This window comes from Podospora pseudopauciseta, assembly GCF_035222475.1.
Source record: "Podospora pseudopauciseta strain CBS 411.78 chromosome 7 map unlocalized CBS411.78m_7, whole genome shotgun sequence".
NCBI classification, from domain to species: Eukaryota; Fungi; Ascomycota; class Sordariomycetes; order Sordariales; family Podosporaceae; genus Podospora; species Podospora pseudopauciseta.
The window spans coordinates 2,839,860-2,854,478 of NW_026946667.1; the positions used below are offsets into that span (position 1 = coordinate 2,839,860).

The 14,619-nt window shown below is 51.7% G+C and overlaps 4 protein-coding genes across 4 annotated transcripts; 3 read left to right on the plus strand and 1 right to left on the minus strand.

Annotated features, from left to right (window-relative positions):
• Window positions 1–3,838: 3,838 nt before the first annotated feature.
• Window positions 3,839–6,065, plus strand: QC763_711450 (uncharacterized protein; the record flags this gene model as incomplete). Its single annotated transcript, XM_062916139.1, has 4 exons — window positions 3,839–4,338; window positions 4,412–5,243; window positions 5,301–5,849; window positions 5,915–6,065. The coding sequence occupies exons 1-4, from the start codon at window positions 4,020–4,022 to the stop codon at window positions 6,063–6,065; spliced, it is 1,851 nt and encodes a 616-aa protein (XP_062762160.1). The 5' UTR covers window positions 3,839–4,019.
• Window positions 6,066–7,378: 1,313 nt separating this feature from the next.
• QC763_711460 (uncharacterized protein) lies at window positions 7,379–10,219 on the plus strand (the record flags this gene model as incomplete). The annotated part of the gene is made up of 4 exons (XM_062916140.1): window positions 7,379–7,759; window positions 7,823–8,121; window positions 8,181–8,988; window positions 9,047–10,219. The coding sequence occupies 4 exons, from the start codon at window positions 7,379–7,381 to the stop codon at window positions 10,217–10,219; spliced, it is 2,661 nt and encodes an 886-aa protein (XP_062762161.1).
• Window positions 10,220–10,607: 388 nt separating this feature from the next.
• Window positions 10,608–12,130, minus strand: QC763_711470 (uncharacterized protein). Its single transcript, XM_062916141.1, has 3 exons — window positions 11,575–12,130; window positions 10,978–11,519; window positions 10,608–10,908 (listed from the first exon to the last, which is right to left on the minus strand). The coding sequence occupies exons 1-3, from the start codon at window positions 12,016–12,018 to the stop codon at window positions 10,713–10,715; spliced, it is 1,182 nt and encodes a 393-aa protein (XP_062762162.1). The 5' UTR covers window positions 12,019–12,130; the 3' UTR covers window positions 10,608–10,712.
• A 765-nt stretch (window positions 12,131–12,895) lies between these two features.
• QC763_711480 (uncharacterized protein) lies at window positions 12,896–14,485 on the plus strand (the record flags this gene model as incomplete). The annotated part of the gene is made up of 1 exon (XM_062916142.1): window positions 12,896–14,485. One exon carries the CDS (start codon window positions 12,896–12,898, stop codon window positions 14,483–14,485), a length of 1,590 nt encoding a protein of 529 aa, XP_062762163.1.
• Window positions 14,486–14,619: the final 134 nt, after the last annotated feature.

The window sequence follows — 14,619 nt, forward strand, 5'->3', positions numbered from 1 at the left end:
TGAGAGGGAGGGTGTGGGTTTAGTACCTGTTGCCTGCCTGCTTTGGGTCCAAGAGTTAAAGCATTCGTTAGATACTTCCCATGTGCCTGACAACAGATCGTTCCTGAGCAAAGGTGGAGCCCAAGCTACCTCGACCAACGATGACGGTAGCATAATTTGAGGATCTTATGCCATGGTCTAGCTGCCGGATATAGAAACCGCACCCCGGCAGCAGTTGATGATGCAACGACGGGGGCATGAGTGCTTGGCTTGACCGGCAGGGTTATGAATACAGGACTAATCTATCCTACTCAATGACCCCGGCCGACTCATACCAACGAGGGGGAACTAGGGAAACAAAACGGCCCAAAGAGAGACGTGGGATGGAAACCGCATGGAAGAAGACTAAACATCCAGCTCAATGGAGAATTAAAATGTGAAACAGGGCCACCATGCAGGCGGAGACGGGCATGACGACAAGTGACTCCAGGTCCTTCAGTGAGATTCTCGTCCACTGCAGTAACGGCACTTGCCTTGCGAACCAAACTTGACAACTATGCTGCCGTCTGTCATCTCTTTGTGCGAGATCTGCTGGAAAAGAGCAGAAAGGGGCTGGGGTCAAGGGGATAGCAGAACATCCAGGCCAGCCTAGCCTACTGACCAGGCTGGGAGGGCAGAGAGCTTGCAGGAAACAGCGCGAATGTACTTGGCGATGATGCTCGCTGGGGCCGGTCAGGTACTGGCGGGTGCCCAGGAAGGACCATGGTACCTTGCTGATGAGTCCACCGAGCGTTGCAAAATGCCGTGTGGGAGGCAAGCGGAGAAGCTGCTGGGTTTTGGTGGTGGGCTCGAGTCCTGTCCCAAAAGGGCCATAATAGACCAGGGGGCCTATATCCGACATAGACCAGAGCTCGGTTCACGGGCACACCATAGGGCAACCGGAAGACCGACTGCTGGTCCAACGGCCACATGATTAGCTCCCGTGTCCCCTAGAGCTGCCAAAAGCTCCAGGATTCTGGCATTGCCAACGCAAGGCTCGTGCTCGGTATGAGAGTGAACACCAGTTGTCAGCCAGCTCAGGCGCTGCCTTTGTTCATATCGCCGGGAATTTTGACGACATGTTGGTACAAGTGCACGGCGTAAACCCGTGCCTCTGCATGCTTCTGGAAGGGCTTGACCCCGGTCTGGAAAAGAGCAGGATACCCGTCGAGTCGGCCGGCAGAAGCGTTCCCGTTGTAACCCTTTCATGGAGCAAAACCGTGCGTGGTCGGCGATCAGAGCTGCAAGATACCGGTGACAATGGCGAGGACGTGCGCGAAGCTATAGGCGCCCCGGGTATGATATGCCCAGGATACCATATCCAGATCCATATCCGGTTCATCTGATCATCGAGAGTGAGTGGAGGTTGATGGGAAGAGGCGAACACACCGTCCGTTCTATCGGCGACAAGCGCGACTGACGAGCTGGGCCAGGGGCAGTACCATCTTGACAGCGAGTGTGGTAGGGAACTCGGATGAGGCTAATCTCGGGACCCCCAAGATTGCGCATATGTCAATGCTGCGAGGGTTCCCGGTCGTTCGCGGCCAACTGACTGTACAAAACAAGGTGTCAGCAGGAGAAGAAAAGGGCGACAGATCCAGTTTTGCCAAACAAGAGACAGAAAAGTCAGGAAAGGGTAGCTGTTCGGCTCAAAGTGGACGTGTTGGCCGACTACGACGGCGCCGGTGTTTCTTGGCAGCCAGGAAGTGCTGCAGCGCAACGATTTTCCGACACGGTGGAGGCTCTGGCCAAGCATCGCATGAAGGAAACGCGTTTCATTCGAACCTTGCAATTAAAGGCCGTGTTATGCTCCCCCAATGGCAAGATTAACGTGATTTCGGGTTTCTAGAATCCTGCAGCGGTCTTCTAGCTTGAAGCGGGCGACCGGAAAGCCCGCAAGATATCGAAGCTTCGAAGATTTCAAGGGAGCTTCAACATGGACGCCATCGCTGGGTCACCGAAAAGGTCCAAGCGGCCAGGAGAGCGAGAGAAGCCGGGCCGTGAGGGTGGTGATGACCGCGTTCCCGTTGATCGTCGCGCATCAGAGTATGTATTTGCTTGAGACGTATCCTTTTCTATCTCGATTCGTTGATGTCTTGATGGTGCCCTGATGATTGTTTATTTTTTAGCGCACCTCCACTGTTCGTCATAATCCACCAAAAATAGGCAGTCACCAGGGATGCCTTCACCCCTCGCTCCCACCGCCGCCCTGGTTCGAAAAACGGCACTTTGGACGACGACGAACGGTGGATCCCGAAGTTAATGAGATCGGAAGACAGATTCATGCGACCTCACTAGCTGAGTACAACCCATGTCGCCAGGCTGAACGAGTCTGACGCAACAGCAGAAGATCGGATGGCCACAAGCGCCTCATAGCATAGGTAGCACAACGGACGCAACTCGCTACGAGGTAGTCGAAGAATACAGGTGTAAACAATCAGCATCTGCGGTCCATCTCGCGAGCAACTGTGACACCATTTTCCTGCTCGGCCTGGCCTTCCGAGACTCCTGATCAGCGTTTTGACTCGGCCCGGGATGGGGGGGAAGAAGCTCGAGGTGGAGTCGTTACCCCGGATCGGGCTTGCCGCTGCGGGTCAGGGTCAACCTCCCAAGACAGTCCGGGGTCTACATGAACACCCATCCCATCTCATCGTCCGCCTACCCTACGGATCCTGGCCCTGCCGTTCAAAGCAATGGAGATATTCCATCCTGCCTAGGCAGTCCCTATCAGCCCACGAACTTCGGGACAGAGCTCCTGAGCTTCAGGCAGCACGGAAGGAATACCTACCTATTGCGCTGGAGCTCAAGGTCAATTCTCCGCTCGGGACCTGCAGCGGACATTTCCCACATCTGCAGGGACGGCTTGGCGTGCATGTTTCCATGCCGACTTTAAACACACCACACGCCTCAAGTGCCCACTCAACACGGCATCAACCGCCTCCGCCAGAGAAATAAACGCGGACGTAGGCGTTCAATAGTTCCTCCTACCTAACCCACACCTCCATCGCAGTGGCCTTGGAAGCATCGTCAACTTTCCCAAGTGGGAAACTCGTCCATTCTTCCCACCTCCCCACGCATGAACGCATTGAGCGCAATCTCTTGTGATCAGCGATATCCAACTGCTGAATCAGCCCTTACAGATGGTGTCTTCTCACTACGGGAAGAACAACCTCTCGGTTCCACCGTGCTGGTCTCTCTCTTTTTTTTGCCCTCCCGGTCCTGGGTGTACGATCGTCCTTCGTCCCGCACCGCATGCAAACAGTCTTTAGCCCTCAACCTCGGATCACACTTGTGTGGGCAATCATACGGGCATCGCTTCACTATATTGCGTCACCTCTCGCAAGCTTTGCCTTCCGGTCGGTCCGTAAGGTGAGCGGTAGGTCGGATGATCCAGCTTGGCAAAGAAAGCAGTCGGGCAATGGGAGAAGTGTGTGGTGTATAGCTAGGTAGTTGTCCCGAGGCCGTGGGGTTGGCAATGAGGCAGGTGATGTTTTGTCTTCTTTCTGGGCCGAGCCTTCGATCTTTTACAAAGCCCACCTAATTCCCCCACGCTTTACCCTAACCCTGTATTTCAGTGGCCTGTACTCGGCTTATCTTATCCATCTTATCATAGCGCAGAACCTGGAAAGCTTGCATCTCGCATGTCTCCACACAGCACCATCAAATTGGCGGGATCTTTGTGAACAAATTCACATCATCGAGTTCGACGAGTGCAACGAAGTCCCACGCCGGAAGCCGTGAGCACGTGGCTAGACCTTCCGGTGGCAGTAGATAAATAACATTGTTGTAGCAATTGATGGTTGTGTGCCACATGTCGACACTGATTGGGCGGGAGGGCATCGGTATAATTCTCTTACGCCGTGCGACATCTTCCTTACCTCCTCAACTTCAACATGGTATCATTGATGTGATCCTAGGTTGTCTTGAAATCAAGTTTCCAGACCTGCCGTAACCCTTTTTTTTTACTTCCCTTTTTTTCACTCGACAAGTGCTTGTACTCAATGTCGCGCGAACCGCCTTTTGATGGGCCCCTGCAACAGCCGCGCGACTTCGCAACAGACCCACCGGCTGCCCCTCCAGATCTTGACACCGCTGTTGACACCACCAGCCACCGCGATCGATATAACCACAACATCGATACCAGCATTGCGGAAAAAGTTGCCCCCACGAATGATGCCGCGACCAGCCCGAGAAAGGCACCCGCCCGCGCAGATACCGGTGCGCCCTTCAGCCCCACCAGTCGACGGCGCACAACCCGGGTCGGCACATTTCGGACAGTCGACAACTTCGAAGACTTTGAACTCCGCCCGGGATGGCATCGTATGTTTACCTGACCACCCGCGACCATGTCGAACTTGTCCTGCTCCTCGACGCTTACCATACTCCTTTGCAGCCGGTTCGGAACCAGGGGTCGATCCACTCAAGCCAGATGGTGGCCACGCATCTATGCCTCAACTGAGCGCCCCATGCGAGATCACTATTGTCGACTTCTCCGAAGACAAGCTCTCGATTCAGAACAAGGACAACTCGTCACTCGGCTCTTTCTTGGAGGTGCCACAACCAAAGTGGGCAAAATGTCGGTGGATCAATGTGAATGGCCTGAGCTGGGATGTTATCCAGCTGCTGGGGAAGCACAAGAGCCTTCATAAACTGGCCGTGGAAGATATTATGAACACGAGGAGCAGGACAAAGGCCGAGTGGTATCCAACACATGCCTTCATTGTCTTGACTCTTCAAAGGCTTGACGACACCTACAGGGACTCTGACGACGAGAGCTCTGATTCTGATGAGGCTGATGACACATCTAGCCATGCTAGTAATCGCAGCATCTTCAGTGGGAAAACTGGCAAGTATTCCCGGAAGCTCTTGAGGCGGTTGAAACGGACATTCCGTGCTGGGAAGTTCTCCTCAGACACCACATTAGAGGGTGGGAAGGCCTGGCCCCAGGATGGCTCTGGGCCGTATCCCAGGGCTTCACGGTCTGAGTACCCAGAGGGCCCGACCAGAACCTTGCGAAGATACCACGCCGCACCAGACGATCCTATCGCAAGGTTTATGGACAAGAACTCAGCCCTGATCTCCAAAAACTACACGGTAGCCTGTGAGCAGGTCTCCATGTTCATCACGAACGACAACACTATAATTAGTTTCTTTGAAGAATCGGCTGAAGTGATAGAGGCACCCATCATCCAACGTCTCCAGACGAGTGATACAATCATCCGACAGTACGTACACCTCCCGTTCTCATCGCTAGTGCTTGACTAACAGGCCTTGATTTCTAGCTCATGCGATGCGTCCATGGTGGGACACGCAGTACTGGATGGAATTATCGATCTTGCCATCCAGGTAGCGAGCTGCTATCGTGATGCTATCGGCGATATTGAACCCGAAGTGTTGACTCACCCAAACATCGGCCACACCAAGAAGCTGTACATCCTCACATCGGAGATCAATGCGCTGATTAGTTTCATCAATCCAATCACGACATTGATACAAGCCCTGCGTGATCACAAAACGGATATGGCGCTCGACAAAGCCATGGCCAAAATCTTGGACCCCAATCATGACCCCATCATCACCACGCTGACGTACACCTATCTCGGTGATGTTCTGGACCACTGCGTCCTCATCACAGATACTTTGAATAGGCTCAAGAGCTCCGCTGATGGGATGATAGGGCTGATTTTCAACACCATTTCAGCACATCAGAACGAATCCATGAAGCAATTGACCACAGCCACCATTATCTTCTTGCCGCTCACTTTCATCACGGGTTACTTCGGGCAAAACTTTGTTCCGTTCACCGTTTTAGAGCAAGATATTGGCTACTTGTGAGTGTTTCTCTCTCCGGTTTCGAGAGTCCATCTGTCAAGCAGGCTAACCAGTCTATTTGAAGCTGGAAAATCGCTGTCCCTGTCGTCTTTGCGACGATAATCCTCTTGCAGAGAGAGGCCATTGTCGACTATTGCAAGGCCATCTTCCAGCGTCGTTATCTCTGGGAGTTGAAGAAAAGGCGCTCGGATCGACGAAACAAGAAGCGGGTTTGAGTGTAGAGCGGGTCTGGTGTGTAAACACACGCAGCATGATCAGGAACTTACGCCGTTCAGGGCCAGAAGCGCTTCATAAACGTCACGATGTCGCTTGACTGGTGCTCTTCGTGAACTTGAGGATGAGAATACTGTATGTCTCTACTTTCATGTGGGCACGCTCAGATATTTCTGTCCGGTACTGATGTGTCCATCCGAACTCAGAACCTACAACTTCATCATCTCGTCGGCCCAGGAGATGCTTTCTAGGAGGGAAAGAACGTCTTACGTCACTGCTTCTCGGCCAGACACTAGCTATATGCGGATTTCTTCTGCCCGCGACCTGCAATCTTCTTTTTACTATCGCTTCTGATCCATCCACTGCCTCTTCTCCCGCCCACACCTGATTTATCTGGCACTTTGATACCTTCTTCCTCTCTCATTCTTCTACATCTTCCCTTCCATCCTTCCACATCCTCCCTTCCATCCTTCCACATCCTCCCTTCTCATCCTTCCACGCCCTCCCTCCTCTTCCTTACACCTTCATTTTCCTTCCATCCTCCTCTTCCTCACCCTCTCGTCCTTATAGCCTCACTTCTACATCGACTCTTCCACGCCATTCTTTACCTTCTTCACTGCTGGCTCGCTTGACTTTTTATCGACCGTCCTCCAGTTCTTCACAATCTTACCAAGTCCCCGCCCGACTTCCAGCCACTCTCACTACAATTCGACTCTCTGCCTCTGATATCCGATATATCCTGCTCGAGTTCGCTCAACTATTCCGCGCCTTCCTTCTAATAGCTGATATCGAACAGCGCATAGCACCTTCCTCTATTTTCAACTAACCGACATTTCTATTTGACTTTTTCTACAAGTTCCCGACCACAATCTTTTCCCATCCTTTTCTTTTATCTTTCAATTCTTACTTGCACACAGGACAGGAGGCCTCGCCAGTTGTCGTTCACAAGTAATTTACTCACTCATTTCTTTCATCTTCAGTCATCATCTTATTCAACATGGCTCTTGGGGATACACCTGAAATCGGCCAGCAGGCATATGGGACAGTTGGAGATTCCAACACGACTAACTTCCCGCCATCGCCCACCAAACTCACGTTTGCTCCAGTGGTTGACCCAGGTGCAGGCAGCGGGCCAAAAAAGGCCGGTAAAAAAGGCAAGAAGGCCAAAAAAAGCGACCTGGACCCTAACGGTCCCCCCAAGAATGCTAAGGAATACTGGCAGCAACACTATGCTCTTGCGTGCGAGAGCGGGTCGAATTTGAAGCGCGAGGCTGTTGAGGAGCCCTACGAGACTCCCTCCACCAAAATACAGCGCATGTCAGGCCCAGACGACAAATCTGAGGGGCTTATTCCAGTCAAAGCCGAGACGGATGTTTCGATCAAGGCTGAGGAACCTGGTTTCATCGAGATCGAGGTGCCTGTTTTCGTCAAGGCTGAGGGGCCAGGTCTCATCAAGACTGAGGAGGATACCGCATGTGACTACAAGATACCTTTACCAAGTAAAACGGCGGCCCAGGCTGCAGTCGACGAAGCCTTGCAAACAATTGAGGACAGGCTTGACAAGGGGGATATGCAGGCGTGCAAGGACTTTGAAGAGTTTCGTGAAGCCACGCTGTCATTTGGGGTCAATAACTGTAAGCCAGTGGAGGGAAAGTGGAAGCTCAAAGGCTTCAAAACACCACTTTACAATCACCAGGTACGTACATGCTTCTCATCCCTAACTCAGGATCAGCTCACCAATATCTCATGGATGTGACAGTTGATAGGGGTGAGATGGATGTGTTCCCGAGAGTTCCACCCCCGCGGGTCCAATGGAGGGATCCTCGCCGACGAAATGGGTCTCGGGAAGACAGTTCAGCTCCTGGCGTGCATGTCACAAAACCCGCCTAGTAGTCGCCGGGACAAAACCCAAAAAACCCTCATCATTGCGCCAGAGAAGCTGTTGACGCAGTGGTATCGGGAGATATTTGATCATTGCGACGACAAAGGCCTGCGAGTGTTGGTCTACAAAAACACCAATGCAATGGCCGATGATGAGTGCGCCAATAGTGATATCATGTAAGTATCACGGAGTTGCCTTCCTGTGCGTTCTATGCTAATCAAGCATGAACGTTCAGAATCACGAATTATGCACAAGTTCAACGCCAAGCTAGCAAAGGCCTCGCCGAATGTGAGGAGTCGGAGGAGAGTGAGGATCCTTCAGATTTTCGAGAGATCTCCCTGAAGCAGAAACTGCACCGGCATGGCCCCCCGTTGTTTCGCATCAACTACTACCGCATCGTTCTAGATGAGGCCCATGCGATTAATAACAGGGAGAGCAGCACGTCCCTCGCCTGCAGATACCTCACAGGCAAATATCGCTGGGTTCTAACGGGAACCCCGCTGACCAACACCACAGCAGAGGTATTTCCCTACCTTGACTTCTTGGGCACCAAGTTCAAGAAGTACGATACCTTCGTTCAGGCTATGGGGGGCGTCAAGGGCAAGATGGGAGACATGGAAGAACTTCAGAAAACGCTATCGGAACTTATTCTGAGACGTCGTGTTGACACGCAACTGATGGGCGCACCCATTCTTCAGATTCCCAAGGCACATCCGGTTCAGGTTGTCACGGTTAACTTTTCCCCTTTTGAGATGGAAGCATACGGGAAAACAAACCGGAGACAGATGGCGTTGGAGGTACGACGCCAAGCGTATCAAGACGCCGGTCAACCATATGATCCCGGACCAGAAAAGGGTACAATGCAAAAGATTGTCGATCATCTCCAATTCTTCACCTCGCATCCAGCCCTTGTTGAGCCTGACTGGTATGAGGACCAGGAGAACCAAGACAAGTCTAGGCTGCCGGAGCTCAGTGAGGTCAAATGCAACTGCTTCTGCAGATATTGCCGGCGAGTCGTGACCCCGGCCTCTAAATTGGCTGATGTAAGCACCTGCTTTCATGGAACTTTCATCCGTCCGTAATACTAATAAATCTGTTCAGTGCGGCCACCCGTTCTGCGCCTCATGTTTCGGTAACCTCATATCCCGTCATCACAACAAGGAGAAAGCCTGTTGCCCGAGCTGCAACAAGCCAGTCGGTTCTGGTAGATCAGGCAAGGGCAGCTGTCCGAGTCATCAGGGCATGCCTATCCTGCCTCGCGATAACGGGCACACTTACCGCCACTTTGGTGACGATGACAATGGGTTTCAGCCACGGTTCAGTAAGCATCAAGAAACCACAGGGAAAGGGACGAAAAAGAAGGCACGCAGAGCGAAGTCTGGCAAGAAGAAGAGGCATCCATGGAAGAGAATAAAAGCAACCAAGACGAATAATAAGGGGGGAAAGCAGAAGAGACAAACTGTCCAAACAGTGCAGCAAACACGCGCCAACACGCTCAATTTCATGAAGGGCGTCGACTCCCATCCTTGGGATCCAGTGCCGCACAGCGCTAAAACGAAGGCGACACTTGACCTAATCGACGGATGGCAATCTGAAGCGCCAGAGGATAAGATTATCATCTTTGTGCAATGGATCCCGATGCTCTCGATTTTGGGCCGCATGCTTACACAGAGCGGATACCGGTTTGTGTACTTCTGGGGCGACCTGGACCAAAACGACCAAGAGCAGTCTCTAAAGACCTTCAGGAAGGTCCCGGCCGTGAAGATCATGCTGGCATCTATCACCTGCACCGCACACGGTCTGAACCTCACTGTGGCGAGCCGGGCCATCATGTATGACCACTGGTGGAATGTCTGTCGCCAGCAGCAAGCCTTCGGAAGAATTCACCGTATTGGACAAACCAAGGAAGTGCATACGGCCAAGATTGTGGTTGCAGGCTCTGTGGATGAGAGGATTATTCAAATTCAGCAGGATAAGGAGACTGCTATTTCTGGGGTTATGGATGGCATGGACGAGATCAAGAAGCGGCCAATCTCGATAGCTAAGGAGATCCTGGGGTTGGGGGATCTTTCAGACTCTATCGATGAAAATGCTGATATAGATGAGGACGAGGATTACTACGAGGATAGCGATGACGAGGATGATGATGAGGAGGAGACTGATAGCGAGAGCGAATCCACTAGTGATGAGAGTGGCAGTGAGAGTGGCTCCGGTAGTGGCAGCTATGATGATAACGAGGATGATGGAGAGCACTCGGGGTCGAAGTCGGATTAGTTTGCTTATTCTTGCTTGAGGAAGATTTGACATTAAATATTGGCTTTCTTGACAGGGGACAATAGTCTGGGATGGTTAGTGGCCGGTTGGTGGGACAGGAGTATCATAACTGCTGTCCCTGAAACCTGATGAGATTTAACAAGGCCAACACTTCGTTCAATTTATAGTTTCCAAAATTCAATATTTCGAGGTGATCGCCCACTTTTTGATTGCGGGCGCTCATCATGTTGTGCGCACCGGGTGGAAATAAAGAGAGGAGCACCGTATTCAGTTGCATCCATGATCGATGTTCTACGCAAAGGAGAGGTCGCTAAAGGAGTGGAAGGCGCTGTTTAGCAACGTGGACGAAAGACTGATGATCACAACCGTCATTGGCAGGCCGAAAATGCGCATGGGTTGTTCGATTGAGGTTAGATTGATGTAGTTTGATTACCTACAGAGCTCCTTCTTATTTCACCTGATGCACACAATAAAAATTGTGGGTCGCCTGCAATCAAGGCGAGTGGTCGCCCACCCTATCCCTTGCCAGACCAAGAGCCTCCTTCTCGTCTTCATCCAGAAGACCCAAAGCCTGTCGACGAGTCGGGGCCTTTGAGTCGAAGTAGGGCTTTTCGGCAAGCGATGTGACACGAGTGCCGTGTCTCGAATACTTTCCTTCGTAATCCCAACTGGCGCTATGGATCGTAATTCTAACGTTATTTGCAGGTTAGTCAATTTGCTTTCCCCTCCTCTTCTTCAATCTGTCGTCGCTGACTCACCTGTTGTCCCACAGAGCACTGGTCCCGGCGGTCCATCGGAATCGGGCCTGGATATCCGCGTTCTTCTCATACACGTCATGCAGATAATTCAAGATCAAGTCGCTCTCAGCTTTATCCAATCCAACTATCCTCGTCGTCAGCGCGCGGTTCACCCAGAGTGCTTTCCAGCCTGTTGCAGGGTGCACACGAACAAGAGGATGGACCCTTTCGACGAACTTTGGACCGGCACTCGGATTCTCGCGGTCAAGATAGGCATGTGCGGAGCGATACACAGCTTGTTTTCCATCGATGAACTTGCGGAATTCGGGGGATAGTTTCTCATAAGCACCGTATCCCGAGGCCCAGAGCGTGTCCCCCCCTACCGGAGGCACAGTGTCGTTGTGGAGGTGGGTAATGCCTGCCGGCTGTCGTTCATGGACAAGATCGGTGTGCCATCGAGACGCTCCTCCTGGGTTACGAAAGTTGGCGGGCAAATCTTGGGCCTGGAGGTCTGGCCAGATGACAGTCACGCCCGGGACGCCAGGCACTTGTGGGACCTGGGGCTGCATCACGACTGAGTCAGCTCATTGCTACTGGAGGTGGGATAGCATCACATACATGCACTTCAACCTCACCAAACCATTCTCCTAGCTCTCTCTGTTGTTGTGGGGAAATATCTTGGTTTCTGAGAAACACAACACTGCGTTCCGCGATCAAAAGAGCAAGCTCGTCACGTTGCTCGGGTGTCAGGTCCTTCAACTGGAGACCCTCAATCTCAGTACCGATATGGGCTGTCAGGTCGGTCACCTTGCTTGCCGCCGAAAACAGATTCTTCTTGGACTTGTCAGCTCTGGCCCCTGCATCTTCATGGATACGCTCAGCACTGCGGAGTTGGTAGACATCCTGGAGATACAAGGGTACTAGTGGACGGTATGGATATCCGTTGGTCAGGTCTACTCCAGACCTGATCAGCCGTTGCCGGGCTGGCTCTGGGAGGGCCAAGGTGTCTTTCTTGGGCTCGACTGTGTCGACGATTGATGCCTCGATTGCAGCAGGCGCCATGGTCAAGATGCTGACAAGAAAATGTATGATATTTTAAGCTCTCTAAGACACCTGTTTTGGGGTCGTCCATGAGAGGGTTCAGCAGCAGATATGGTTTGGATTTACAATAACATCGCTCACATGCCCCCCACTCGTTAAGGAAACCGGCATTGCTAAGCATTCATATCAATACCGCTTCTGCAAAGCGGTTATCAATGATCCAATATGTATACCGGATTGCGAGATCACTACAATATGTCGTGGAAGTGAGGGGCACTGCACATCACCGGGTATAAGATACCGGTTGCATCTTTGAAAACCACATCACCGGACCTATCAGTCCGTTCGATGACGGGGAATGACGGATGCGTTTGTGATGCCATGTCTGCACAAATTGTGTGCTTGGCAGTCACCATACTACGAGTACATTTGATTTCAGGGCTTGTCACGGTATCAAAATTGCAGGCTACCACAGAGCTGGTCGTATGCCCAAGTCCGCAGTTCTGGCAGTTTTCAAAGCCATTCCATCCGATTTATTCTCTTGTCCCATGACTCACCCAATGTCTTGTCAAAAGTAGAGATGAATGCATGTAGCCTACCTAGAGAATGCCGATCAAATCGAAGAGTGATAAGGGATCTGGCACAAATTCAGCATTGTCAACTCTTTCAATACAGCCCCTCAGAGCACATACCATTTTCAGAATCAACATTGATGTTTGCGCGATCAGCTACGCAATATGGCGTGATCCATGACGCGGGGGTTGGGCCACATCTGAGCTCGCAGAAAAGTATCGCATCTCCATATTTGGAGTCCACTAAAGATGCTGAGCTCGATACTCTTTTATATTTCCCTTCCTAATGTTGCTCAAAACAGTGATAGAGATTCACCATCAGGAACATGTCGGAACTACGAAGTCAACCTTCTCGGCAGACGGTCGCAGTCATCGGAGCAGGTATCAGCGGCGTATGCACAGCTGCACACTTGCTAAAAGAAGGTCTCTCAGTGACGGTCTTCGAACGCTCAAGCATTGCCGGTGGAATCTGGCACTATGATGACCGCGTTCCCGGCGACCCATCATATCCTAGCAACACGCCGTCTCTTGGGGACTATGAGGTTTCTCAACGAGGTCAATTTTCCTATGTTACGCCTCCATCTGAGCAAAGGATTGAAACACCACAAAATCAGACCTTTCGGGTGGAAGCAAACAACTACCTTTCCGACCTCGAGGCGCACTTCTCACCACCCGGCCCGTGTTACCAAGGCCTACGCAATAACGTCCCGACATACCTCATGGAAAGTAGTCTGGGCCAGTGGCCCGAGGGTACCGAACCCGTAGTTGGTCAAAGAGATGTTGAAAATTACGTCCAAGGCCTGGCAGAAGTGCATGACGTCAACAACCAGACTCTATTTCACACCCGAGTAGATGAGGTCAAGAAGACACAGGATGGGTCCAAGTGGGAGTTGCGATCAGTGACGTTGGAGAAAAAAGAGCTTGGTGTTCGGTTCACTGAAAGATTACATCTATTTGATCGAGTTGTCGTGGCTTCGGGGCATTATAACATGCCACGGATTCCTGACATTACTGGACTCAAGGAATGGAAAACAAGGTTTCACGCCAGGATCATTCATTCAAAGCAGTATCGAAACCCACAGAGGTATCGGGACCAGAATGTGGTGGTTCTTGGTGCTGGTGTGTCTGCTTTGGATATCTGCCGGGAGCTGGATGGAGTTGTAAACAAAGTCTACCAGAGTGCCCGTGGAGGACAGTTTGACCTCCCAGTCTCACTGCTGCCGTCATCTACGAGACGAGTGCCGGAAATAGCTAGCTTTATTCTCGATAACGACGAAAGACACCAGCACTTTCCGGAAGATGGCCAGCATATTCCCGGGAAGATCGCTTTGAAGGACGGCCAAGTACTCGACAAGATTCACCACGTGGTCATGGCAACAGGATATATAACATCTTACCCTTTCCTCCCGCATCTCCATTCCGACACGGCACCAATCACAGAACCAGGGGAATATCTGGTGGTGACATCGGACGGCAACATGGCGCATAACTTGCACAAAGATATCTTCTACATCCCCGACCCAACCTTGGCTTTTGTAGGCGTACCTTATCATGTGGTCACGTTTTCGCTTTTTGATTTTCAGGCCCAGGCGGTGGCAAGAGTGTTTACTGGGAGAGCAAAGCTTCCAAGTCGAAAATTGATGAGACACGAGTACGAGAGAAGGGTGCTGGAGAAAGGCCTCGGAAGAGGGTTCCACTCGCTACATCAAGAGGGAAAGGAGTTGGCGTATGTAAGGGAGCTGGTTGAATGGGTCAACGAAGGTGATGTTCATGGAGAGGGGCGGAATGACTGCAACATGAAGGGGCATACCGCGGAGTGGCTGGCGGGATATTATGAGATGAAGGCAAAGACTAGAGGGTTGTTTCCAGGTAGGGGAATTATATCTGTGGCGGAAGATACTACACTACGGAACTGAGGTTGCGAACCTCGAGACTTCTCGGGTACGGTACCCGTGACGCAAACGGGCATTTATCTGTGGTTCTCCCATCTGGCTTCTTCTAGAGTCTGGTGGTGCTCTTCCATCGTCTTCTAGCATCTTCATCACACTTT

What these genes read in the sequence shown, in the direction of transcription:
- QC763_711470 (XM_062916141.1), bottom strand. Translation starts at nt 12,018, where the DNA reads ATGGCGCCTGCTGCAATCGAGGCATCAATCGTCGACACAGTCGAGCCC. An exon ending in TTGGTGAGGTTGAAGTGCAT is followed by an intron (nt 11,520 to 11,574) that starts GTATGTGATGCT and finishes GTCGTGATGCAG; the next exon opens with CCCCAGGTCCCACAAGTGCC. An exon ending in AGTGCTCTGTGGGACAACAG is followed by an intron (nt 10,909 to 10,977) that starts GTGAGTCAGCGA and finishes AAATAACGTTAG; the next exon opens with AATTACGATCCATAGCGCCA.